Source organism: Besnoitia besnoiti, chromosome I (genome assembly GCF_002563875.1).
Source record: "Besnoitia besnoiti strain Bb-Ger1 chromosome I, whole genome shotgun sequence".
In the NCBI taxonomy this organism is placed as follows: Eukaryota; Apicomplexa; class Conoidasida; order Eucoccidiorida; family Sarcocystidae; genus Besnoitia; species Besnoitia besnoiti.
This window is the reverse complement of record NC_042356.1, coordinates 2,834,743-2,860,938: the sequence shown is the minus strand read 5'-3', so window position 1 is coordinate 2,860,938 and position 26,196 is coordinate 2,834,743. Positions and strand designations below refer to the sequence as shown.

Sequence of the window (26,196 nt, the reverse complement as noted above, 5' to 3'; positions counted from 1 at the left end):
AACGTGTCGGCATGCGCATTCATATCCTCGTATATATAGACCTGGATGTGCGCTTATGTTACGCACGCACACATGGACACCCTGCGTACCTATATATATATATCTTTTAACTTGCTTTTTCTCACTTAGAATGCCGCTTTCTTGTCATTTCTCTATCCCCTGAGGCACTGAGGAAATGAGTGAGGCAGGTACGGCCCGCTGAGCGTGTCTGCCTCCGCATCTTTTGTCCGTTTTTTGTCTCCATTTCGATTCGTATCTTCCTTTCCTGTCAGCGTCCGCCCGCTCTGGCATCGGTATTTTTTTCTCATCCCTCTGTGGGGTGACTCGGTAAGGGGCGGACGCCGATCTCTAAGTCAATTTTCTCGAGTCGCGAATGTTCGCGGGGTTGGAATCGTGTCTCACGCCGCCTGAGTTGCGGGCGAACGGCTAGCGACGGCGCTGAGCTTCCTTTTGGTGGTTTCATTATCCAGCGCGCGGACGGTTTCACTGAGACAGACCTCGGTCTATATACAGGATAGCGAATTAGGAAACTAGGTGCAAGGGTGCCGGTAGCTGTGCGTAGATAGACAGAACACCTGAGACACGCATGCGTCTGGCAGCCCTCGCATAGAGACAAGCCAGAAGTTGGCACGCATCGGCGCAAATAACGAGAGAACAGACAGATAGCGAGGGGAAAAATGCGTGCATGCGCATCTACGTGTTGGACTGTCCATGGAGCCTCGTCTGCAGGGGTTATGAAAGAAGCACTCGGACTGCAGCTTTCGTGTCTGGTGCAGGTCAGATAGCGGTAAAACGCAGTATCGTTGTCAAGTGCGTAACACCAGTCACACCCCCCTCTGGAGGCATCTCAATGCTCACAAAGTGGAAGAAGAGCGCTTATCTCGCCGTGTGTGTTTCACTCGCCCAGTGAAGCGGTCATTATCAACTGCAGTAACAACAAGTGAAGCGACATAAAGTTGTTCCCGAGTGAGAACTCTTGTCTGTGGAGGTCGTCGGTCGGCGACTGAAGGCGCAGGGGCTACAACTCCTGTCATGAATTGTCGTCGCGCAGTCTCTCTTCTGTTTGTCAAATGTGTGTCATCTACGGTGACTGCAACTCTCGCGCGGGCCCACAGCATATATATGTATCCGCGCGAGATATTTCTAACGTATTCAAGAGGCTATGGATCAATGGGGCACGCACCCGCCCGTGAGCGCGGTATTTTCACGAATACGACTCCTGTGTGCGAGCTGGTGGTAGCTCGCGTGCACAGGTCTTCGGCATTCGTACATTTTCCCATTTTGTGAAAACGTTGTGCCACACCGGAAATGTAACGACGATAGCTAGATACGCTAACAGGTTGAAGAGTATCTTACGTCTGTTTCCTGTCTTCCTGAGACGTGTCATCCCCCACCCCCCCCCTTTACCACTGCGTCCAGGGCAGGTATTTTCAAAAATAAATATCATAGGTAGGTCATGTATCGGTATTATCACATTCAGCGCAAGTCTGACTGAAGGGGACACTAGTGTTTGCTCTTTGTCAGGGGTGAGGATCGACTACTTCTACAAGTGTGTGAGGACACGCGAGAGTCAAGTGAAGCGCACGGTGCAATTCCCACCGTTCTGATGCATGAGCTAGAACGCCAGCGTGCGTAGCCCTGCCTCAACTGATGGACGCATTCTATAGAAAGAGCATTTCCATTCTCTCCTCACCATCCTAGGCGGGGAGAGCTCTCAGAACGTCTCAAATGTATCACAGAAACGTTTCGCAAGGCTGTTGCACCTCGGAGGATCTGTTTTCGGTATCAGTCCTCGGGCACACCCTGGTGCATTTTTCGCCGAATTCAGAGATGGCACACGTTCGACGCACGACACATGTCAGACTGGCTTTTAGAGACTGACACGCAGTAAAGGAAAAAGAGGTAAATAGAGGGAGCGGCGAAATTAGCGATGAGGTGACGTGCGTATGTATCGATGGTGTCAAGAATTATGTCATGACAGGCGAACGCTTTAAGAGACAGAAGCTGAGAAAACCCCTGTTGGCCCGGAAAAGAGTGCTTGGTCCCTGCTCATTCACGAATACTTCGTTCGCCTTCAATTTAGCACTGCTATGCGTTTCGTTTCTGGAGATTCCCTCCAGTTAAAATGGCGGCGAGTGAATGGGCGCAGAACTGCTTTGCCTTTCGCGCGCATGCAGAGTAGGACCATCAGTCTCCGTTCACCGTGTATGCAATACAAAGTGAAAAGCCGAAGCACTTACCAGTCCGCAAATGCACCGGGGATCGAAATAATCACAGGCCTGCCGGGATCATCCCTTTCGTTCCTAAGCAAATGAAATGCACTGTCACGAAACGGCGTTTCAAAACCCTGCTGCCTGTCCGGAGTCCCCTCTGCCGCGTGACAGATAGGCAGAGAGGGTCAAACAAATCGAGCCGAGAGCGAGATTTGCTGGGCGGCTCCAAATCTTGTCGATTAGTTCAGACTCTTAAACGAGTGACCCATGGAGTGAGGTTGCCGTTGCGGCCTCGACGGAGGTGTCATCATGTTTCTCTGGAACTAGAACAGACATCAACGGCACTCTCAGTTCTCTATAATACACCTGTTGTTACAAGAGTCCGCATGCATTACATGCGCAGCACTGAGACTTTTAGTTCGATATATCTCTAGAGTCTCTTCGGAACTGGTCCTCAAGAGCTGCCTCCGCGAGCAGTTTCTTCCCGCAAACCATGGCAAGTGAGGCGCAGAGTGTGAAAAGGGACCGGCTTGCGCTCACAAGTGTGTGGCCCGCAAACGGCAGAAGGTTGCAAGGCACAGCTTTACTGTTTAGTTGCTGATACCGGATTCGCAGAAGACTCTCTGAGGATGCGTTTGCACATTATATAAATAGGCTTTCTACATGCGATCGCGCCACCGTATTACAGATAGATTCTGCTCACTAAAAGTGTGAAAATGAAACCTAGAATTAAAATGAATGTAAGTGTCGCATACATGAAGGGAGAGTGAACCAGTAGTCAAGAATAACGTTTCTATAGCGTTTGGGTGCATGTGCGCATATATACTTACTACCTGCATAAGGAGGTCAGTCTCTCGACATGGCCCACGGCGCTTGCTTCATTGGCCGCCTGCTCTTGGTTTTTCATAACCTGTTTTTCACATCGCATGGGTGCCGGCAGATCCCGACAACACGACCGAGCTGGACTCCGTTGCGCGCAGCTCGGACTCTCCCGATTTTCCCCTTTCCGACGAGGAGTCATCACCGAGCTCCAGCGCACGGCCGCTGAGCGACGTTTTTCTGTTTGGGCGGTCCGCGCTGGGACCTCCAGCTCCACTGCCAGAGAGAACTTTCAAGTTGGATGCCCTACGTGGCAGCGAACTCGACGACCAATCAGGCTTGTCCGCAGAGTTTCTCAAACTTTCTTCCTACGTGCGGAAGTATGCACCAGTCTTTCGGCAGCTTCCAGCACTCCTCAAACCCAGTCCGCAGCCCTTCATTCCCGCCATCGGAGAAGTTGATGCACTCCTCAAGATTGAGCGCCCCGATGGCAAGGATGACAAAGCGGGTCAGGCGAAAAGCTCAAGAAAACACTGTCTAGTTTGCTTGAAAGTCGGTAGATGACGAGAGCACGTAGACGGTGCGACGTGCAGAAGTCGCCTTTCATAGCGCGGATCTCCTGGGTCGTCAAGCAAGGCTGTCTCGCACCCCTGTGCAGCCGGATCCTAGATTAGAGATGCCTCAGCGCGCAAAAAAAAAGCTTCAAATCTAGCTCCGGACTCATGTCATGTACATCCAGCTGCGCGTTCCTCCTTGTCTGCTCTGGCGGACGCAGAGGATCAAAGAAAACGCACGGACAGGCTCTTGGAGGCACCGAACGAGATTCTCAAGGCGCATCTTAAAAGCTTTCGTTTTTGAGCCTCATTGTTCAGTGAGCACACGGGGATGTCTTTCATCAAGCTGATTCGTCCACGGTGGAGCCTTTTGAAGTTGTGCTGCCTGCATTGGTTTCATCTACGTGTCTCGCCATCACGCATCGAGGAACGTGGGAGCGCCCATTTCCCCTCTGTGGCATGGGTGTCAGGTTCTCTTTCGGAAAAACGCCGGCTGTGGTCTCAATCATGAGGGAACAGAAGCTGCGTGCGCTGTTGTCGCTGAATCAGGTACGGCGGCTCTAGACGAGCCTGCGCTCCAGCAGAGCAATCCCGCAGAACTGCGGCTAGAGTTCAGAACTCTGCGTCCGGCACGAAAATCCGCTGATCCGAGGGGCATGCAAGTGGGCGTCATTGAAGAAGAAGGAGAGGGTCGACGCCGCCAAATAGATCGTTGGATTCGCACAGTTCGTCGGCTGCGCGACCAGTACCAAATTGACAGGAACCCGTGGCCAGCCGATGTGCCGCCGCCGGATCTGAAGTAAGTATGTCAGTGCAGCGTCACGGACAGGAACCGCGTTGCTGACGCCTTCAACAACACTTACCCCGGCGTCCAGTAGTTGCGCGCACATACCAGCATCACGGGCGACAGCACAGGTTTTACGCGCGCGCTTGAACGCCGCCTTCTGCCTCAGATAGGGCAAACGAGATCTCAAACCCGTATCGAGGCTTCCAGAAGTGGTCAGGCGGCATCGCGACTGTAGGCGGTGCGTGATGGAAGGGCACCGGTTATTGAGCAAGCGAATAAGCATCAAAGCGAGATCTGCGACAACTCAGCTGGCACAAATGCACTGAAATGTATGCCTCCTGAGCAGAGTTGGCTGCGTGGGCATTTTCGATTCAGGGCCTATTTTTGAGTCTACAAGGTCGTTTCCTTAAGCGCGGCATGGTACGCGTCTTTGTATCCCGTTCGCCACGCATCGTCGAAATACAGTACATCCTCTGCGGTTTCCGCTTTTCGCTCAGGAAGCTGATGAGTGAATGGCCAAACAAGCTAAACGTGCACTTCTTTTCTTCCACAGCGGCCGGTCTGAAGCTGGAAGAGACGCCGCTTTCACTTTCGGAGATTCTCAAAGTAGGGTGTGCACTGCTTGATATTCCGACGATTCCGAATCAACTGAACAAATCCCTACATGTGTTATGGATGCTCTACTATGAGTTAACGAACAACGGGCACGCTTGCGCACCTGAGGGAGATTCCTGCCATCATGAACCATAGTTCGTCCTGAGTGAAGTGTGATGAACTGGCTTATAAACCCGTGCACCTCGATGCCACAAGCTAGCAAGAGTCGCGGTGACAACCGGGGTTGGCCGTTTGGCTGCGGCCTTCCTCACTCAGGATAACGCCTCTTTCTTGCCAGGAAGCACAGATGACTCTTCACTAGCAGAGGTAGCGTGGTAGGTGAATACTCATCCTGCCTTACCGTATCGTGAGCCTGTTCTGCCCCCATTCGCCGAGAAAATGCTGGCTTGCAAAACGGATCGGGTTGTTGTGGTGCAACACAGTCTACAATTCGCGTTCTGTACTAGAGCTCGAGAAAGCGCTGAGCGCTTCGTTAAAGGCATGGGACATTTTGCACCCTGGCTTGTCGCATATGTTTCGGTAATAGGAGAGTCCAACAAGAGCAGTCACCGGAAGTCCACTGGCGCACCCAGGGTCCCTTTCGGCAGTGCCATTCGGGAAACGTTGCTGAAGAACTGAAGAGACGTGAATCTAGCCTAGTAGTTTATGCCACACACTCGCCACGACGACTCGCACATCCGTTGCACAGGCGGGTCTGCCCGAAGTGTGGGGGGGGAGAACTTGGTGTACGCTATTCACGTTTGCCGACGGATAAAGGATACAGAAGCGCGCTGTGCGCATGAGCACTAGTGCGCGTACAGTGGAAATTTACTGCCGCTTAGTTCACAGTTTTAGTCTGGAACGGGGAGTCAGTTTCAATGGGAAAAAACCGCGTTACACCTCGATGCTAACTGTGGTGCTGGTTCCTCCCTCATCCCCTGGCACCACTACTTGAAGCAATTGCCCTCTACATTCTTCCTCGTTTCTCCCGCTCTCTCTGACAAACCCAGCTGCGGGTACATGCGTACACATATATATACACATCCACCGTGTACTTCGTACACGTGGTCGAACAATACGTGTATATATTATATACGCATGTAAGTTTGTGTTAAACTGTCTTCACCCTGGGATAGGCCGCCAGCGCCCGACTGTGGAACCGCCCCGGTACTTTTCAACGAGGCGACACCGCATTCTTTCAGCATCCACACAGTTCATCTCACAAATGCATACCGGACAGAAAAGGAAGAAAAGTAGTCCGTCAAGGTTCAAGCCCCATGAATTCGGATCTGCTCCCCTGAGCATATGCTTTCGCGCTCCAAAAAGTCCTTCACAGCCAAGCGCTGGTCACCTTGAAGTTGAATGATGCTGCCGTACTCAGCGTCGTCAATGACCGTTCCGTTGCAGTTCAACTCTTTCTTCAGGGCGCGGACCATTTTTTTCAGATCGAACGCCTTGCCGAGGCCCTGAACCGTGGTTACACTTTTTCGGCCCCTTCGCTGCTGATTTCGGATATCTACGAAATGAACAACGAGCATCTCCAGGCGCAACGGGGGATGAAAACGTAACGCCTTTTCCCACCCCTTCCATCACAGCGACGCCGTCTCTCAAATGTTCACTCACTCACGCATGTATTGTTGAGTCATAAGAACCATATCAGTCAATCCACATAGGTGCGCGGGTGTCCACACCATCGAACAGGTCAGCCGAGCCATAGGCTGTCGATCTAGTTCACAACAGCACCCCCTTTCATCAGTAAGCTAGTGACTTCGTTACTTTCAGCATTTGTATGAGCAAGCAAACGGTACAACGGGTTGAGGCCGGTCTTTCAAGGCATGGAACCCGCGCGTAGCGGGTGTCAGACCGCGAAAATCTACATTTCTGCATGGTGTAATTCTTCCGTGCTCGTGGTTACGCCGCGCCCTCAGCGGAGAGCGAGAAGGTGTAATCTCTCGGCTGAGAAGAGGCAGCTCAGACAGTCACTCTCCACTTACGAATCAAATGGGTGGCCACGCCGCCAGCACTTGACTGGGAGGTGACGTTGGCGAAAGGGTCAGAGCAACCGAAATTCTGGATGACGACGGACATCAGAAAAGCTGCAGCATAACAGAGCAAAATCATAGAAACGGAAGGGGGTTTGAGTGCCAGTCTCTTTGTTTTTCAGACGGTTTAAGGGTAGGACTCTTCACCACGAGGAACCGTCTTGCTTGCTTGAAGCCCGATGTACGCAGAGCCTGCAAAACATTGCCGCCTCAACGATGAGACAGAACTGACCTCGAAGCCGCAGCCGTAGCCGGGCATTTTGATAGAGTAGTTTGAGGCATATACCATTATGAAAAGACGGGAATAGTTAAGGTAGACCACGCATATATTTCCAGTTCTCATCTCAAGCCAGACCCCAACGAGGAACACGAGAGGCAGCAGAGTCCCGCAACGTGCCCGTGTCCTCTAAACGCCATCTTATACTGCCTATGAAAATAAAGCATGAATATGCTTTGCAGCTTCTCGCGAAAACAACTTATGAATAAATGCAAAGGAATCACGAAGTCTGGCAAGCAGCGCCAAAAATAGTCGATTATTTTAGCACGCATGGCAGTGCTCATGGCGTACAACACATCAGCACGCCTAGACAACCGAAGTGTGAAACTCAAGCTGTGCCTGGGCAACGTGTCACCTCTATTTCGAAAAGGATTATCTTTTGCGAGTCTCAGACTGACGAAACGGAATATATTGACGGTTGATCAGGAGAACGCACACCAGCGCACGCCACACGCAGAGTCGGCACATCTGCACTAGCACAATGAAAAAGCCTTAGTTCTTTGTAGTGTCGCAGTTACCCACGATCCGGTTCGCTGGAAGCCATTTCACAGCTCCTTGCGTCTCGGCGATAAAAGGTTAAGACACGTTTTGGCAAATGCACTGATAACTATCGGTCACGTACCTTTTATCACACACGGGTAACAGTTGGTGGCAGTCCAAGCAGGCTCCGAGCCGTGCGAAATCGGTCCTGAAACTGGTCAATCAAGGCGAATGATCACTTCGGGAGAAGCCAGCGTCACCTGACAATCGAGAGAGAAACAGCGTGAGACAGGAGCAACGAGAAAAAGAAACTGCCTGGCGCGTACACTGCCACGCTCACGGCCACCGTGCCGTAGAAGCCTCGCGTACAGGCCGCCTCGCTAGGGTTAAGCGTGCTCGTTCAGGGATGGCAGACACGGGATAAGGGGAGAACAGATGGGAAGCGAGCTAGTTGTTGGAGACACAACGTGCAAATAGAAGCCTCTCTAGCATAGTGACTTGTACGTATCTAGGCAGCATTGCCGGTTCCGGGTAGCGGTTCGCTCGCGTGGAGGTAGGGTTCAGTGCTTCGTCTTGCCACTTCTACCCGAGGCCCAGATTCTTGTGTCCGCTTCTACTCTGGCTTCTGCGGAACTTCCCCGAAGACTGAGTGCCGTTGAGAGAGGAGTCCTCTTGCTTACCCCTGGACGGAGTTTTTCTGTGCACAAGTCGAGGACCTTAGTGCATTCTAACGAATCGACGCGGCTGAGCAAGCGCTGAGGCAGTTCTCGCCGCAGGCAGTCTTTGCCGTATATGAGCCGCGCAGAGAACTCGAAGCAGTCCGGTGTAGCTTCATGTATGGGACAATCGTTCTCTTGTAGTAGCAAGGAGAGCGGATTTCCCTGTTTCCAGTCACAGGGATGCTGAAGGCTCCACTTTCGTGCATAGCTACGTCGTGCGGAATTGTTTTGGGCGTGTTGTGTTGGCAAGCGCCTCGCTGTGGCATCATACTCTACTAATGAAAAAGGGGAAAACTGTGTCTTCGGTCTTCCTCCCGTTGTTCCATGATACTCTTGTCAAGCCGTTTTCCGTTTTTTAGAGAATCAGCGAGGTTGCACGAGTGGGGGCGGCAGTTTGCACTGCTCGCGGACCCGCAGCGCTTGTCGCGCGCGCGTACTGGCTGTCTCGCGTAGCTGCGAGCCCAGCCAAGGTCTTCTTTTCCCGTTCACTGGGGTTCGCCTTCCTCGTTTGTCATTCGAAAACAGAGCCTTTAAAACTGCCATATTGGAGGATTTATTGATAAGAGCCCAGAAGAGTAGGTGGCATCGGCTGCACGGGCTATACTGCAGGGTCGTGTGACACTTCACACCTGCGTTTTGCCCCGGCAAAAAGTGAGTTTTTTGTCTTCTTGAACTGAAGCGCGACTTCCGCTTAGCGAGTCAACCCTGTTTACCAACGCCCGCCTTTTAACCCTTGTTTATTAACTTTCTTATGGATCTCCTTCGCCCTTCGCATTCATTTGCGAGTCCGCCTGTCCGATGTGTTTCCTGTAAGTCTGTGTATGGACATTCAAATGCTCACCTGCACGTCTCGGGGCTGAATGCGTGACTCATTTCGGGCTCGTCTGAGGTTCCGCCTGAGTGTATTGCTGTCCTCTCTCACACTTCAACGCCCTGCCGTGGAAGCGTTCCCTTCTCTCGCTTCTCGTGCATACACTGTTTTCGCGTCACCGGTAGTTCCTTGCTTCTCTCGCCGCGCCTCTGTCGCAGCTCCAGTCCTCATATCTTCCGTCCGCGTGCCTGGAGAAGTCTGCGCTGATCGAGTCCTCCTCCTCGTCTCCGATTGCACATCATTTCGTCATTTTCGCGTCCTAAATTTTTTCTCTCCTCTGGAAGTCCTCTTTGTCTGCGGACTGTCCAGTTGCTGCCGAAACGGCGTGGCTCATCGCCCCGCTTCTAACGTCTTGTACTATCCAAGCTAGCCGGAGCGCCTTTCGCCTTTCCGCGCGAATGGCTCTCCTCGTTGACGTGATACTTTCACGAGTAGTCTAACATCTGGCAACTCTCTCTCACTCCCGCCGTCGCCTCTCTGTCTGCATGGCCCGTTTGTGGGGCTTGTTGGCGCCGCTGCGTAATTCTCAGCAAGCCCGGGGGCTGCAGCCAAGACAAAGAGGAGCAAAGAACCGTCTGGAGGCATCCAGGCGGTCGCTTACGTTTTTTCCCGCGGCATGTCTCTGCGTGGCCGATTCGGCGGCTCGCCTGTCCTCTGTTTCGCCCCCTCCCTGGCTCACCTCGGTCTTCTCCGTGTTCACTTCGCGCTTCCAGCGTGAGAGGCCGCCATCCTCGACGTGCCTAGCGACTCTGCGCTCACCTGAGGAGTACGTCAGCAACGCGTCCGTTGCATGGAATTCGCGCCGGAGGAATTTCGTCTCTGGTTTTTCCGCGGTGGTGGCTCCGTCATGCTTCGTCTGCTAAACGTCCCGCCCCGGAGAGACAGTTCTGTCTGCCGCTTCGAGTAATAGGTTGGCACGTTCGGCTGCTTGCGCCGAGTCGAGTGGAGCTTCCTCTCTTTTTTTATAGAAGGAAAGAGAGAGAAGCATACTCGCGGAAGACGCCGTCGTCTCTCCTCGGTCTGTCTGTAGGACGTACTCCTCTCCCTCGTTGAGTCCCTCGCTCTTATCCCCCGTGCGGTTTTTTCTCTTCATCGTTTCCAGCTCCTCTGCAGTGTATCTTCAGTCAGAGTGTTTTGTTTCTTTTTTCTATTCGCTGCGTCATCGCCCTCTTTTTCGCCTTGCGTTGCCCACGCGTTTCTTCCAACTTGTTCCAGTGTTTTAGCTCGCACGCCGCACGTATCGCCTGACCGGTACTAAAATCCGTGTATTATGGTTACACTTCTCTTATCTGTAACGTAGATGGAACGGAGAGCCGCCTGCGCACACGGTCCTCGAGTGTAGATCTCAGTAGTCTCGAAAATGTGCGCGGCCTCTTCCGCGTCGGCGTCTTCCTCCTCTGCGGCGGCGTCTTCGCCGCCCGCCGGGCGACCCTCGGCGTCTTCCCCTCCGGCGTGTACGGCAGATCGGCTGTATGCGCTGGCAGCGGCGCACCATCCGCCGCGGCGCTGCACCGTGGTCGACCGCAGCGACTCGCGGCCTCCAGACCAGGAGATTCGGAAGAACGGGCTCGCGCGTCCGCTGCAGGCGTTTCAGATTCTCTCGTGGGTGTGTTTCGGCGGGGACATCTTGCTCTTTTACTTGTTGCTGATTCCGAGCGTCTCGATGGCGGTTCAGATCTCTGTGGGGCTGCTGTTTGGGCTTTGCGCCCTCACGGTGTTCGCGTGCGGCTGGGTCGCGACGACTCTTGACCCCATCGACCCGATCGCATTCGAAAGTGGGCCGTACTCGCTGAAGCCGGCGCCGGAAGTACATCCCGACATGCGCGAGTGTGACGTGTGCGGCTACGTGAACGAGCGGAGCAAGCACTGTCGAGTCTGCAACAAGTGCGTCGACGGCTTTGACCACCACTGCATGTGGATCAACAACTGCGTGGGCGACCGGAACTACAAGCCCTTCTTTGCGCTTCTCGTCGCCACGGCGCTCATGACCGTCTTGGTCGTCGTCGTAGCCGTCTGGTGCGTCGTCGAAGAGGCGGTGTGGGGCCACGCTGCACCGCGGTGGCGAGACGCGTACGGCTGGTTCGAGCCCGTCGCGTACTACTGCCTCGTCGCGCTCCCGATTGCCCTCAACGTGCCGCTCTTTGCGCTCGTTGGTCAGCTGCTAGCGCTCCACATCTACCTCGTGCGTCACCACCTCACGACCTTCGAGTACATCACGCTCCGCGTCCACGAGGAACAGGCAGACCAGGCCCTGGAGACCGCCGGCCGCCCGCCCTCGGCGAAGCAGAAGAAACACCGCGCCTGGGCCGAGTGGATCGTCATCGACCGCAGACGCCTGAAAAAAGCCAGAAAACGCGGGACGCTCATGCGCGACATCAGCGAAATCAGCCAGTGCACGCCCGTCGGGCATCCCGGACTCAGACACGACGACCACGACGACGGACACGAGCTGTGCGGCGTCTATACCGCGGAAGGCGCCAACAACGCCCCCGACTCCCTCTTGATCGACTCCCCGAAGAAGGAACACACGAGCCAAGTCGCACGCGTAAGCCCCTTTCCTCGTTCTCTGCGTAGATGCGCCCGGCGCCGCGTGCTGCCCAAGTCGCTGGCAGCGGAGAGGCTCGACCTTCGGGTGTCCTCGCCCCTCGGCGAACTCCGAACGTTTGGTTGTCGGTTGCCTTTGCGAACCCGGTCTCGTTCCCTCGCCCGTGTGCCCTCTGGTCTTCTTGTTCGGCTCCGCCGGTCCTCTGGCCCTGATAGCGATCTCTTTGGGCTTCATCAGCTCTTTCTCAGAGCCTTCAGCTGTGTGTGCGGTGTTGGTGCTTGGAGCGAATCGAGAGGGAATGAACCCCAGTAGCGGTATCTTAATGAGGCAAATTTCGGCGTTCTCTGCAACGCGTTCGCGAGTGCAGCTCGTTTCAATGTGCGCCAGCGCGTAGTGAAGAAAACCCCTGAATGCTGCGGGGAAGCACAGCACTGTCTCTCCGGTCCCCACGTCTTGCCGGTGCCGCCCTGCATCGCTCCCTTCCCTACCTGCAGCGCGGCCTCTATCGTATGCCGATGGTTTGGTTCGTCGGCGCCTACTCTTTTCAGCGTGCTTGCATTTTTGCGGTGTTCCGTCTTCAGGCTGAAGGCTCGAGTCCGGCTGTGGGCGCAGAGCCCTCCGCCGTGGCGTCGCCAGTCCCTGCGGCTCCCTCGCCCGCGCTCGACGACGATGGCGCGCCCGCGGGTCGCATGGGCTCTTCAGGTGAAAAACCCGCGGCGCAAGCTGCATGACGAGAGGCGCGGGAGAGCGCCAGTGTGAAAGAGAAAGTGGCCTCCAGTGGGACAGGCAAACACCTGAGTCAGCGGTGTGACACATACGGGGGGTGCGCGCCGAAGCGCATGCGTGGCGGTCACGGGGGCACAAGGGAAATTTAGGTCACGAGGCACCACCCGCTAGAGCGGAGCGGCAATGCAAGCAGGAGAGTCTAGCTCGTCCCCCCGCAGTCTCGATGGGTCGCGCGGTCAGAGGGAGTCGCCCGAAAACCAGAGTAAAGTCTCGAGTGCAGCCCTGAAGAGACGCAGCGGGGGTGCGGCGGCCGGTCTCACAGAGAGTCCGATGGAGGCGATGCGAGGCGGTAGCGCATGGTGGCTCTGCGTGCCGTACATCTGATGGCAGATAGCACGCGGAATTTTGTGGGCACGTGCTCCTGATATGAGTGAGAAAAGATCCACAAAATGTGCACGTAGGCCCGCCCCAGGTAGGTGTTTCGCGTGTGCGGCAACGAGAGAGGAAGATGCCGCTCGCAGGGGCTCGCCGCTGGCGAGGCTGCTCTCGCAATAAAGAAGCAGAGAGCTGGTGACGCGCTAGAGGCCTTCTCTGGGCGGATGTGTTCCTTTGAAAGGCTTCAAGGCGTTTGTGAAGGAGTATTTTTTTTAACTAAGAGCAGCGGAGCGGAAGGGCAGCGGTGCGGCCGCGCGCGCCAGAACTGATTTGAAGGAACGAGCTTGGCAGAGCGGAGGCGCTCATTTTTTCAAGTTAAGTGGTTGACAAAGCGAGAGCAGGCGAGCGAAGAAGCAAGGCGCCGCGAGCGCAGAGTTAGAAGAGGAGGAGCGGAGAAAAGCCACAAAGGCGGCGTGAGAGCACAGCACCGCGAACAACTTGTCTGAATTCGCCAGGATGCACCACGAATGGTCTAGACTCACGAAGGCAGGAGGAGACGTGGGGTGGCTGTTTGTGTAGCTTCCTTCGTGGGGACTGAGGAGGTTGTTGTGGAGGAGTCGTCCCTGTTTCCTTGCAGAGGAATTGTTTTTGGTTCAGGTGCCGTGAGAGCTGGTGAACGGTAGCAGATGAGGACGAAGCGACCACGCGAGACGTGCAACGAGATCCTCTCCTGCGTTTCGTTCTCTGCGCTTGATACGGTCGCGTGAGAAGCGCTGGCGCGTGGGTGACGTACACACCGTTTTCTAGCTTCTTGTCTTCTGTGCGTGTCTTTCGCGGGGTGTCATGTCAAGTTCTCTCGCTACCTGCACGCTGGTTCTAGCCTTGCCCCGGCGCGGCCCTCTATCGCTGCCAGGGTCCGTATTTTTCCTCTTCCCTCTCGTTCTACTCTATTTTGCCTTGTTCAGTATCCTTTGACGCATTCATCGTGAGCCGTGCTGTACGCTTTCGTTCCAGCTATGTGCGGGATTGTTTTTTTTTGTTCCGGTGGCTTCCGCTGTTTTCTCGAGTATGTGTTTTGTCCTTGCTTTTCCGGAGTTCCGGCGAAACGATGCTTCTCGTTTCCCTTTTATTCCGCGTTTTTAAAGAGTATCTCTTGTCTCTTCGCCCCTAGCAACGCGCGTCAGGCCCGGCACAGCCAGCTTTGTTATTTCTCTCTAGTTCTCGATTGTTTTTTTGTGTCCAGTAACTGCTCCAGTTTGTCTCTCACTCAGCTTCCTTCTGGTGCCTCTCTCGTTCACGTAGGCCTGTTGTCTTTATCTGCCTCGCGTCGCTCTCTCTGTCTTTTTGCTCTCCTCGCCTTCTGAGTGCTTCTTGGCTTGTGGCGAGCGGCTTGCGCACATAGCCTTTCCTCCCAGTTTTTCCTTCCATTTCCTCATTCTCCATCTTCACAAACGTTCGGAGAAGCGGAAGGCTCGGTCTCTGTGACGGAATGTGCCTGCAGCCCACGCTCGTCTCGTTTAGTCCTGCACGCATGCAGCCACGATTTTCCTTCCGCGCAGCGTATTATCTGGCTGGCGTGTGCGCCGCCCCGCCTACAGCAGAAGGGTCCGTGAAGACACACTGGAGCCAAGTCGGTTCCTTGCGTACTGTCGGCAGAGGCAAGGAGTCGCGGCTGACGCAGGGTCTACTGCTAGAGGTCACGCCACAGGCACCCCCTCAGTTCCACGACAGGATCAGCGGCAGTCCACGTAGATGCATGTAAGAGACATTTATGCACTCAGGCACCGCTTTTCTGGTGTCGGTTCGGAAGACATATCCGAGCGTGTTCTGTCTTTCAGCTTTTACGAGTTGCTCGAAATGCCTGAGACACCCGGCGCTGTTCGTGTCGTTCGGTAAGACAGTAAGGGCAGGGCTATGTCGAGTTGTCGCCTAGCATAAATACAGTAAAAGCGTAACCCGCATCACATGGAGTCGTGAGTGTGCGCGGCCGTAGCCACTTCGGCGTCAATCAGACTGCAACAGTTGACGGCGTGCCACAGCCAGCGCGTGTCACAGCATGACTTACATCACACACATTCTACACGATTTCGCTTCATGGATGCCACAATACAACACAGGGGAGGAGCTACCCCTACATCATGCTGCTTTAGACTTTCAAACGAGCTGTGGATATAGCGGCACGGCGAACCCGATGCGCCGAGCAAAGTCCTGTTAAGTGTCTGTATGAAGACGTGATGGATTCTTGGTACGTCCGTAAGGGCGCTTGCACCATCCACGAGGCGCTGTTAGATCTGCGGGGACGATGCAGAAGCACCATCGCGGTGTACATGGGCGGCTATGCGAAACCAGAGGCTGACTGGAAGTGAAAGAAGCCCGTCTGTACTTCGGATGCTCTTTGTAAAAGCCGATGCACATGACACCAGTGACGAAACTAGAAGCTGTCTCAATCCAGATTTCCAAGCATGCTCAAGACTCAAACGTGAGGTTCGCTGTGGCAGATCCTCGAGGGAAATGTGAATTCGGAACTGCGCGTTCGTCCCACGACGCAGGCTGTGCGGCCCGAACACTCTATACCTACCATTTCATGGCTGCGCCGTGTGTGCTTGCGGCTTGCGGAGCGACGGCAACGACGCTGAGACAGCGAGAAAAGAGCACACGTAGCGTCCGGATGGTAGCAGCAGTTGGGTTAACGTTTCAGAGTTACCGCTAACTGCCCTAGCCGCCGTCATCAGCGCCAGCGAGGCGGTGCGCACGTCCGCAGCGTGAATTCATACTGAGGGATGGAGTGTTCACAACAGCTGGCGCTCGAGAACGAATCCGTCTTCCGGCTGGTTCGCATGAGCTATTGTGTTAACGTGGGTTCAGGACAGCGTAAATCTCCCTGAGTCTATTCAGGAGCACCTCGTGGCTTATCGGTGCACTCGAAAAGCTACGTTCAGCGCACCACTCAGTGTTGCTGTAGCTATCTTTCTGTTTTAGAGAACCACTCCTAGGATGATGCTGCTTATTCCAGGAGCATCTGAATATTAATTTTGCTTCACTGGTAATAAGAATGAGGACATTAAAAGGCGTGCCAATCTGCGGGGAAGGACATCTATCCTGTTTGGCCTGCCGATCCCCCGGTTCGATGTCCCACGAGCGCCTCTTCGCGCGTTTGCTACGCTACACGTCAGTGCTGCAGGAACCTATGCAAACAAGGTTTCCTTAGTTATTCCGTGTGAGGCACCGTGAAAGCTGTCGCTCAAGTTTAAGCTCCTCGAACAAACGCCTTTCGACATGGAACGATGATGAGCCGGCACACGGCGACAATGTGAATGACGCAGATGAACCTCTTCCATTGTCCAGGTGAACGAAAGCTCGTTACCCCGTGCTTTCAAAGACTTGGTAACGTTCAATGAGCATTTGCGGACTAATCCTCACAACAGCGACGGAAAAGGGCGAGAGTGTTGCACACGCCGTATTCTGCAGGCGGGCGTAGCGAGGTGATCCCCGCCGCCAGCCCCGTCCCCCGCACGCCGGTTGCGTCTGTTACCATACCTTCTTTCCTTACCCTCTATGGTAACGTCGTGAATTACTGCGTCTCTTCCCGTACGCCATACGCGGCCAGGCTTTCCTCCCAACTAGCCGCGACGCACAGCCCAAAAGAAACACAGGGGGATCACTTTTCTTTCCTCGGTCCACTGCTGCGAGACGAGCGATGGACACAGGTCCACGGGTTTTGCGTCCGTCTTCCTCTGTAGGCCGTCGCCAAACCTAGTGACACCCGTACGGCGTGCGAATGTACTATTCTGTTTTTCTGGATTGTCAGTGCGTCCGGTGTCGAGCTGATTCCTCGCGATAGCGCGTGTGACGGGTTTACACGGTCAGCCGGCACAAAGCAAAGACATCACTGACGGGAAGAATAGATCTTGCTTCAAGTCCGAACAGACTCGAGCAGCGTTCATAGAAGAATCGGGCAGCGCTTTGTCCGCTATCGCACCGGATTTCTTCGTCTGAACGGATTCGACTGCTACTAGTGCGGGTCTCTTGCTCAGAATCTTTAGTGTGTGTACGCGAGCAGGGCAAGGGCCCGTCTTTTCCTACGGGTTGTTACGCGTTGCCTCTGTGTGTGAGCTTGCTTTAAGACGGTGCCTTTCGTGCGCTTTTTTTCCCCTCTGCATTACATCATAAGAAGTGCGTTTTTTTCGCGTCATCGCTTTACCACGTTAGCGTCCGTCCTTGACTACCTTCTTTGAGGGCGGTCGCGAGCCGCGGCGTGTTGTCGCGTGCTTCTGTGGAGATCGCATCGGCGTCACCCGCCCAGACTTGGTACTCTAAATCCGGGAGGTGCGCGAAGCTTCTATCTCTGGCTTCTGGCTGCTACCGTCTCGCGTGGGGTGTATGTACAACAGGAAATACGCCGGGGCAGGTTCCTTGTGATCGCTGTGCATATGTGCGATTCTATATTTTTTCTCAGGATGCGGACTTCCTCCGCTCTGCCGTCATCATCTTTTTCCTCCTTGACTGCGCGTGTGGAACAGACTTCTGTCAGATTCCGTCGCCGTTTGGTGTACTTTGCGCAAGCAGGGACCAAAAACCGACAGATTTCACAGCAGCCGCATCTCCGGTGCGAAACTGCGACCTGCCGAGTTTTTGAAATCGAAAAAGCAGCAAACAACGCTGTAGTGGTGCGGTCCTCCCCCTCGACGTGCTTCGCGGGTGCTTTCGTCGCCGATACGCTCACGTGTTCATCCCGTCGCTTTGCGTCCTCGTGCCGACCGCAGTTTATGTCTGGTTCAAATCCGACAAAACTGGGTTTAGGCGATTCCTCGCGCTTCCTTGTTAGCTCTAGCTTTTCGCTCGTGCGTCCGCTTTCTGCGGCTTCGTGTCTCGCGAACTCGTGTCCCCCTTCGCCAGCTGCGTCCCTTACGGCCTCCCCGACTTGCTTTGTGTCTTCGCGTCTGTTCCGTACGGCATCTCCGTGGTGGTCCAAAATGGCGACCGAATGCACGAATGGAGCGCAACCCGTCCGTGACGCGGAAGATTCCGGGACTGTTTACCACCCGCCGACGTACTCGGCGATGGCGTATCCGCAGCGCCATGCATCCTTCACGTGCTACGACGGCACATCGAGCGCAGCCACGACGTCGACCACCTCGTCTGGCCAAGGAGAGAATGGATCTCTGTCGAGAAGCTATTTGGGGGGCCGCCCTGTAGGCAAGCTCGGAGACTCGACTCTGTTCGGAACGACCGACCCGACTGCGACCCCTGAGTTCCGCCCCATGTCGCAAAAGTACGCGGCTCAGTATGAGGAGGTCAAGCAAATCCTGGCTCAGAGAGGAGATCTCTCCAAGAGAGTGATCAGCGCGAACGCCGACGCGTACTACAACCACCTTGGCCTGAACGAATACTACTTCCAAACCGCCACTGCGCAAACGGTCGCGAGCAACTTGGCGTGCGTCATTGCCGCCAAAATTCTGAACGAGTTCTCGCATACCGATTACTTTCCGCAAATCCAACAGGAGAGAGATGGAGAGGTCTTCCTGCTCGCCAGGGCTTCCCTCAGGAACCGAAAGGCGTCCCAGGTAAACCTCACATCAAAACGGATTTGTAACGCAGTCAGGAGACGCATATGTGCCGCGGGTGTGTAGGTATCGCAGGCTTCGATTTTGCGCAGATGAGACTGGCATCCGGTAAGCGACGGCATGCGTCGTGACAGGCTTCCATATGTGTACGCCGAGTCTCTGCGTGAGTGCGTCTATCTGAAGCCTCCGTGTATTTGTATTCACCCTGCTGCGCGTTGGTGTATCTGTTATCTTGCCTCAGAACTACTTGGTCGAGCGCGAAATCGAGAGGAAGTTTTTGGGCCTGTCGGGCATGACCACTCCCTACCGCATGCAGTGCTACCGCTCTACTGGGTCTTTTTTTGACGACCCTGCGGATGAGAACGAGAGACTGAGGACTTACTTTCTGCAGCAGCCCGAGTATTGCACCGCGACAACCAGGGATGGTGTAAGCTCTCTTCTGCCTGTTTGGTCGTTTGGTCCGGGGGTCTGTTTACGAGTCGCTGTCTCCGCGGATCGGAACCACATCATCTGCTTCACGAGTTTTGGTGTATTGCCTCGTCATCTTGCCATATGGCGGCGTTCTGTGGGGTCGGTCAAGGAGAGTTGTGGGGGAGGGCTGCTTTTTACCCCTTGTCCCCTGTGGAGTGCAGATGTGTTTCTGCATGTGTTTCGGAAAGGAGTTTGTTACGTCGTCGTTATTCGCAGGAGCACGAAGGTGTGAGAGGTGGGAGCGGGCCAAACGGGCGATGATTGCTTTCTACTTTGATGCATTTACCGAAGAGTGCGGTTGCGTCACCTCCCAGAGTCGTTGTGTCTGTTCTCGGCGTTGCAGGCTGATCCTTGTGAGACTGATCTTTCCAAGGTCCTCGACGTATACTTCTACGCGAACAAGAGAAACACGGCGACGGCCGAGATCTACCAGAAACTGAATAAGGAGGTAAACGGCCTTCGCAGTCTGTGGCGACGTGGTCCCGACCGGCGCGTGTCTGTGGACTTTAGAGTTCACGTCAAGTTCAGATGAATCATCTCTGCTTGGCTCTTTCTTTCGTTTGTGCCTTTCAGGTCGTAAAGGACTCGACTGGACAAAACCTCTTCATCAATGTGGTAAGTCAGAGTTCACGAGGAGCGACGGCTGGTGTATAACCTGTGGGCGTGGTCATGATGTGCATGACGTGAGAATACCTAGCGCATCTGCAGCTGTGCGTAAGCACATTGGGCGCGCGTGACAAGAGGCGTACTTCCTCGCCTTTAGTCGCTTCTACAGACGTTCGTTTCACGGAGAAAAATCTGTTTGTGCATAGCTGTGTAATCCACTCGTCGCGTCAACATCTGTTGAATGCGGGAAACATGGAAAGAGCGTTATGATTTGTGTGCGCGCAGGTGCCTCGCGGAACTGGCTACCGCATGGGTGAGTTTGCATGCACAGTGTCCTCTAGCACGGCGTCTATTTGCGTTAGCGTTTGTTTTTTGCGTCCCGCATGGTCCGTCCCCAGAGCGTGGCTGCCGCTTGGGATTAGAGTTGCGGTCCTGCGAACTCTTAGAACGAAACCGAAAGACGCTTTTTGGAGGCCTTTACACTCCCACATATACTGACAGACGCATGCGCGTAATCATGCACCAGGCTGTGTAAGCGTGCGACCCGCCCCGAGTCGTTTTGCATACTTTGCATGTCAATTCCGAGCTGTTTCCGATTTTTTTTTTTGCAGATCTTGCTTTCCGTCGCGGACCCCACACTAAGGAGTTCTTCTCGCGCGTCGGCGTAAGTCGCGTCGACACGCGCAGGAGACGAACTTTTTTCCATCTTTTCCATTCTCTTTGCTCGTATTGTTTCTCCATCTGCTCGTGTGTATATTCCCATACACGCCGATACCATCTATTTCATTCGTGTGAATCTGCCAAAGCGTGTGTGTGAACATATTAAACGAAGATGCGTGTCGCGCGAAGACTGCATCCGTGTGCGCTGCTGTGCGCTACCGGGTCAAGTCGCGTCCGGACATCACACATTCAGGAGTTTCTTTTTGTTTTTTGGTTTTTTCAGGACAGCGTCACGATGTGGGGTTTCTACTCCCAGAGGAAGTACGTGGAGCCCCTCGCTAATGGCGTCTCCATCATCACCACGTTCATTGAGGAGCTGCCGGAGGACCAGTTGATCGACGTGCCGCAAATCAGCATCAGCCGAAGGTGAGACTCAAAGACTCGCACCTCGAGGAGACTGAGAGGAGCGAGTAGCGCAGAGGGTGCTAAATACTGCCCGCGTAGCTGCGGCGCAAGCTGCGATGTTGGTGCATGCGAAGGCTGGAGAAAGAGAAGGCTGTTTCGCGCTTCGTTGTGTGTCTCCAGAGTCGAGCGTCTGGTCAAGGCGATTCGCATGCAATACATCATGCAACCCTCCAAATTCACGGAGTTGGCGCAGGTGAGGGCGGAGAAGTCGCGAAGGCGTTTCGCTTACATGCCGTGTCGCAGAGGTTACTGAATTGCGTGCGTGCACATATATATAGAGAGAGAGACTTTACACGTACATATACATGCGCCTGTGGAGTTTGTTTTTTCCCGTATTTTCCGCCGTTTTTCTGCATCTGCTCACTCGTGACCTCGTTTTTCGTGTGGCTGTGGTTAGTCCGTGCTGTGCGTATTCGTCGCGTCTTTTTTGCGTGTCCTCCCCGGGTTTTTTTCTTGACCGTCAGCGCTGCGGCGGATTGTCGGGCACCGCAGCTTTGGTTGATTTCTGTTTCGTTATGTGCGCCGCTGCAGGAGCGTCATCTGAGCGTGCACGAGGCTGCGTATGCGTGGGCTGTGACCAAGTTCATCCTCCACTTTTCCGGCACTGTCGGCCCCGCGTTCGGCGCCATCGAGAAGATGGTCAAGAACTTTGGATGTACGTCTGCATCTTTTTTTTGCCTTCTCTTGTCGAGAATTTCGCGGGGCAGGAAGCGGCGAGGCTGATGATGCATATGCGTTTCTAGGTCTGTGCACGGGCTGGAGTTGAGTGTTGACGTGCGTGTGCAGATCCTCCGTAGCGTCGTATCTCGTTCTGTGTGCATGCACATGTTCCCACTGCGGGAGCTCAGGGTGGCATGTGCGTCAAGCCTATTCTGAATCGGACTCGGTTAGCGCGTGCGTCTCTTTCTTTTCAGCGGCCGCGCATCTGTCGCAGCAGGAGCTTTACGAGTTGCGCACTCGCCTGAAGCTGCCCCCCTTCTCTGAGGACACGATTCTCAAGGTTGTGGAGGCTCATCCGGACATCATCAAGCGTCTGTACGCGGAATTCCAGGTACGCAGAGTCGGTTGTCACTTTTCGCATGCACTTCATTCCCCGTGGGCACTTCGGTATCAATGAAAGGGGGGGGGGGCGGGGGGGCACGTGGCGATGTCCACTTCGCGGGCAGCAATTTTCGAGCTGTCTGCATCTGTTTTTCTTCGTTCGTGTGTCTCTGCATGGGCGTGTCGATATGCGCGTCGTTCTCAGGAGATGCATCACCCGCGAGCGTACGCAGAGCGCGGACGGGTGCTGAAGGAGTGGGAAGAGGAGACGCCGCTGCGGCGAGACATTCTGTGCTTGGACAGCCCCGATGCGCCGCCGATTCTGCTCAAGTTCCGGCAGTTCAACAAGCACATCGTCCGCACAAACTTCTGGAAGGACGTTAAGCAGGCGCTCGCCTTCCGCATGGACGCAGAGTTCTTGCCCGAGGCCGACTACCCCGAGCGCCCCTACGCAGTCCTCTTCACTGTTGGCCTCAACTTCACCGGATTCCATGCGCGATTTGCAGAGGTAGGCAAACGAAATGCCGGCTTCTTCCCCGTACTCCAGCTGGCATGCGAGCGCGTGTGGGTTGTGGGTTTTTTCGTGCGTTAACTCGCGCGTGTTTGGATATTTCTTGCGATGGAGGCGAGATCGGCGGAGACGTTTCGCACTCGGGACATGCGTGCGGGGGGGGGGGGGGGGCGGGAAGCGGGCATGCTGGGATAGGCGTGTGTGCCGGAGAGAGGCGAAGGAGGTGCATGGGTGGAAAAACGCGTCAGAAACTGGGCGATATCTACACGCGGTGCACATGAAGGGTGACGTGCTTTATTTCTGCAGGACGGAGAACGGTTGCCAAATGTCGCACGCCTGCTTTTTTTTTTTCTTCAGGTCGCCCGTGGAGGCGTCCGCGTCGTGCAGTCCTTCACGACGCAGAGCTACCAGCGCAACCGCGACACGGCGTTCGATGAGGTCTACAAGCTCGCCAGCACGCAGAACTTGAAGAACAAGGATATCCCCGAGGGCGGCAGCAAGGGTGTCGTCCTGCTGAACAAAACTGAGTCCCGCGACGAAGCCGCGGCGCTGACCAAGTCTGCCTTCAAGGCTTACATTGACAGGTGAGTTCAGCGGAAAGAGGCGGTGCTTCAGAAATGGACAAGCATGAACAACGGGCAGAGGGGCGAGAGGAAACGCCTGACGCCCTGTCGGACACTGTGCACTGCTCTTGGCCTTTCTCCCTCCTGTGTTTTTTTTCTCTCAACCATGGTATTCCCATGGATTAAGAGTTCAGAGGGGTCTTCTGTTTTGTTCCTACGCTCCGTGGTCGATCTCTCCGGCGTTGCGGTCACACCTGCGCGTATGCGTGTGCATCAGTCTGTACGCCTGTGTATCCCTATCTAGGCGTTTGTGTTGACTGGCTTTTCTTCTGTGCTGCATGGGGCTCATCTTTTTTTTTGCATGTTTTTTGCGTCGTCACTTCCTCTTTTTTTTCTTCAGCATGCTGGACGTGCTGCTTACGGATCCGCGGGTCGTGGACCGCCTCGGCAAAGAGGAGGTGTGTTTTTTGGGTCCCGATGAGCACACAGGCACTGGCGGTCTGATGGACTGGGCGGCGCTGCGAGCGAAAGAGCGAAACGCGTGGTTCTGGAAGGCGTTCACCACTGGCAAGCTGCCGGCGATGGGCGGCATTCCACACGACACCTACGGCATGACCACGGCGAGCATTGAGACGTACATCCAGGGCATCTTGGAGAAGAAGAACTTGAAGGAAGAGGATGTGACGCGTCAGCTGATTGGAGGCCCGGACGGCGACCTCGGCAGCAATGCGCTGCTCAAGAGCAACACGCGCACGACCACGATCGTGGACGGCAGCGGCGTCCTTCACGACCCCAAGGGCCTGGACATCAACGAACTCCGCCGGCTCGCGCGCCGTCGCTTCGAGGGCCTCCCAACCAGCTCGATGCTGTACGACGAGAAGCTGCTCAGCCCCATGGGCTTCAAGGTCTCCCAAGACGCGCGCGACGTCGTGCTCCCCGATGGAACGGCGGTCGCCTCCGGCTTCGAGTTCCGCGGCGGATTCCACCTCGACGCGCGCGGATCCGCCGACCTCTTCAACCCCTGCGGCGGACGCCCCGCCTCTATCACCCCCTTCAATGTCGACAAGATGTTTGATGGCAAGGGCGCGCCGCGCTTCAAGTTCATCGTCGAAGGTGCCAACGTCTTCATCACCGATGAAGCCCGCCGCATGCTCGAAGAACGTGGAGTCATTCTATTCAAAGACGGTGAGCAGAACAACGACTCGGTGAGAAGGCGCGCCAGCCAGAGACGCCTCGCTGAGGCAGACACGACGCCTCTGTGACGCAAACAGCGTGACATGAGGAGATAGATGCAAGCAAAACGCGAGAGAGAGTGTGTGTCGAGCGACGCTTCTGCGAGGCAGCGCCAGCCGCAACCGGCTGAGCGGGTTCACTTTTCTGAGTTGGTGCTGTCTCCTTTCTCAACGCGGCTTCTTGCGCCAGGCGCTCGCGTCTGCGCCAGTGCGGCGTTGCTTTCATCTGTTTTGTCTTCGGTCAGGCGCCGTGGCGTGCTTCGCCCCAAATGCACTGTCCCTGAGACCTCTGCCTGAGTCAAGCAAATCGGGAGTCGGTGCGCCTTACCGCTGGATTGCCTTGGACTGTGGAGACGCGTGTTCTTGTGCGTGTTGTGTTCTTCTGGGACGGCGGCTTCTTGAGCGGTCTCCCGCTCGCGGTTTGCGTCGTTTCTGGCCACTCACGCTCAACTTTTCTGACGGAGCTGTGTGTCGACATATTTTCGCATGTATCGCGATTTATTTGTTTATGTGCGCCGCGTCTTAGCCTCGACAAACAAGGGTGGCGTGACGTCGTCGTCGCACGAGGTGCTCGCGGCGCTGGCGATGACCGACGAGGAGTTTGCGCAGCACATGCAGGTTCAGGACTCGAAGGAGCCACCGGTCTTCTATCAAGTCTACGTGCAGCAGGTGATGAAGCGCATCCGCGAGAACGCGCGCCTCGAGTTCAACGCGCTGTGGGACGAGAGTCTGCGCACCGGCAAGCCCCGCTGCGACTTGACTGACGTCCTCTCAGCCAAGATCCTGAAGCTCAAGCGCGACATTCGCAACAGCGACTCGCTCTGGAACGACGACGTAAGTGTGAGACCGTGGGAATAGAGACGCCCGCGCGGCCGCAGAAGCGTGGAAGGCGAGACGCGTTGAAGGAAGCTGCACGCAGCCAGCGCACGCAGCCACGCGCTTGCACATGCGAGAGGTTTCGGGGTGTGTTGAGCTTTTCTTCGAAATCTGTCGAGCGCGGAGTGTGCGGAGGCGACTGCAGTCACGCTCAGACGCGTTGGCGGAGGGAAGGCGCGCTGCAGAGGCGAGTGCGAGTAGTGTCTGACGTGAGTTTGTCTTTGCGAGCGATGCACAGGATCTCGTGAGCCGCGTCTTGCTCAAGGCGCTGCCGGAAGTCCTCGTTCCTGGACTCATGAGCATCGAAACCCTCCGCAAGAGGTTAGCCCCGCCAATGTAGATTTGAATGCGAACGTGTCCTGGTCTTCATAATCAATGAGTTTCTGTCTTCGTTCGTGCAAGGCGCGTCTGCGTAGCGGTCGCAGTCCTCGCGTAGTGATACCCAGGTGCTTCAGCCGGTCAAATGCGCGACGTGTGTATGCGAATGCAGGAACATGCGTATAAATGCCCGCGCACGTATGCGTGTGCATGCACACGTGTATAAATGTGCAGTGTGCTGATGATTAGCTTTTGTGCGTAGTGCGTGCGGCGCTTTCGTGTTGGAAGGCATGCGTTGGCTTTATCGGCGCTGTATTGTGTGTTGTGTGTGTTGCGTTCTCAGAGTGCCTGAGTCGTACCTGCAAGCGATTTTCCAGTGCTTCCTGGCGTCTCGGTTCTACTACTCCCAGCAGTTCACCGATGATCTTTCGACTTTCGCCTTCTTCGACTACATTCGCCGCATCAAGGCGGAGCCCGCGCCCGCGGCGGAGGCTAAAGAAAACTGAGGATAATTTCGCCCATAGCGGCTCGTGTGTGTATATACTTGTGTGTGCGCACGCATGCATATCATGCTGATAAGCGGTTGTGAGACTCCGAGCACCGAGCCTTCTCTGGATCTGTGCCTTTCTTTCTTGAACCTCTCCACCCCGGCGTTTGTTCGGAGCGCGCCACCTGGCGGGCGGGGCGTGGAGTCTCGAGCGAAGGGGAGACAAAATCAAGGTGTCTCCCAGCGGAGGGTATGGACCTTCCACAGACACACGACTGAGTTGTATGGATATTATGTATGGGTGGATGTGGTCGCGGGAGGTAGCACGAGAGACGAGAGTCAAGCTGAAAAACGGTGTGGTAGCGCATGTCGGCGCGCGCCCGACTCCGGTGTCTTTGCA

At 55.2% G+C, this 26,196-nt stretch overlaps 4 protein-coding genes across 4 annotated transcripts; 3 read left to right on the top strand and 1 right to left on the bottom strand.

The window, feature by feature from the left end:
* Positions 1-2,706: 2,706 nt before the first annotated feature.
* BESB_004250 (uncharacterized protein) lies at positions 2,707-5,123 on the top strand (the record flags this gene model as incomplete). Its single annotated transcript, XM_029359180.1, has 4 exons — positions 2,707-2,713; positions 3,154-3,540; positions 4,136-4,385; positions 4,871-5,123. 4 exons carry the CDS (start codon positions 2,707-2,709, stop codon positions 5,121-5,123), a joined length of 897 nt encoding a protein of 298 aa, XP_029222093.1.
* A 1,112-nt stretch (positions 5,124-6,235) lies between these two features.
* On the bottom strand, positions 6,236-7,055 carry BESB_004240 (putative translation initiation factor SUI1; the record flags this gene model as incomplete). Its single annotated transcript, XM_029359179.1, has 2 exons — positions 6,236-6,483; positions 6,962-7,055. 2 exons carry the CDS (start codon positions 7,053-7,055, stop codon positions 6,236-6,238), a joined length of 342 nt encoding a protein of 113 aa, XP_029222092.1.
* A 3,661-nt stretch (positions 7,056-10,716) lies between these two features.
* BESB_004230 (DHHC zinc finger domain-containing protein) lies at positions 10,717-12,632 on the top strand (the record flags this gene model as incomplete). Its single annotated transcript, XM_029359178.1, has 2 exons — positions 10,717-11,901; positions 12,483-12,632. 2 exons carry the CDS (start codon positions 10,717-10,719, stop codon positions 12,630-12,632), a joined length of 1,335 nt encoding a protein of 444 aa, XP_029222091.1.
* Positions 12,633-17,975: 5,343 nt separating this feature from the next.
* Positions 17,976-25,815, top strand: BESB_004220 (glutamate/leucine/phenylalanine/valine dehydrogenase family protein; the record flags this gene model as incomplete). Its single annotated transcript, XM_029359177.1, has 16 exons — positions 17,976-18,566; positions 18,808-18,993; positions 19,381-19,485; positions 19,611-19,652; positions 19,929-19,956; positions 20,255-20,307; positions 20,587-20,729; positions 20,889-20,961; positions 21,300-21,423; positions 21,683-21,819; positions 22,015-22,317; positions 22,678-22,904; positions 23,284-24,068; positions 24,642-24,949; positions 25,230-25,312; positions 25,653-25,815. 16 exons carry the CDS (start codon positions 17,976-17,978, stop codon positions 25,813-25,815), a joined length of 3,351 nt encoding a protein of 1,116 aa, XP_029222090.1.
* Between the last annotated feature and the right edge of the window lie 381 nt (positions 25,816-26,196).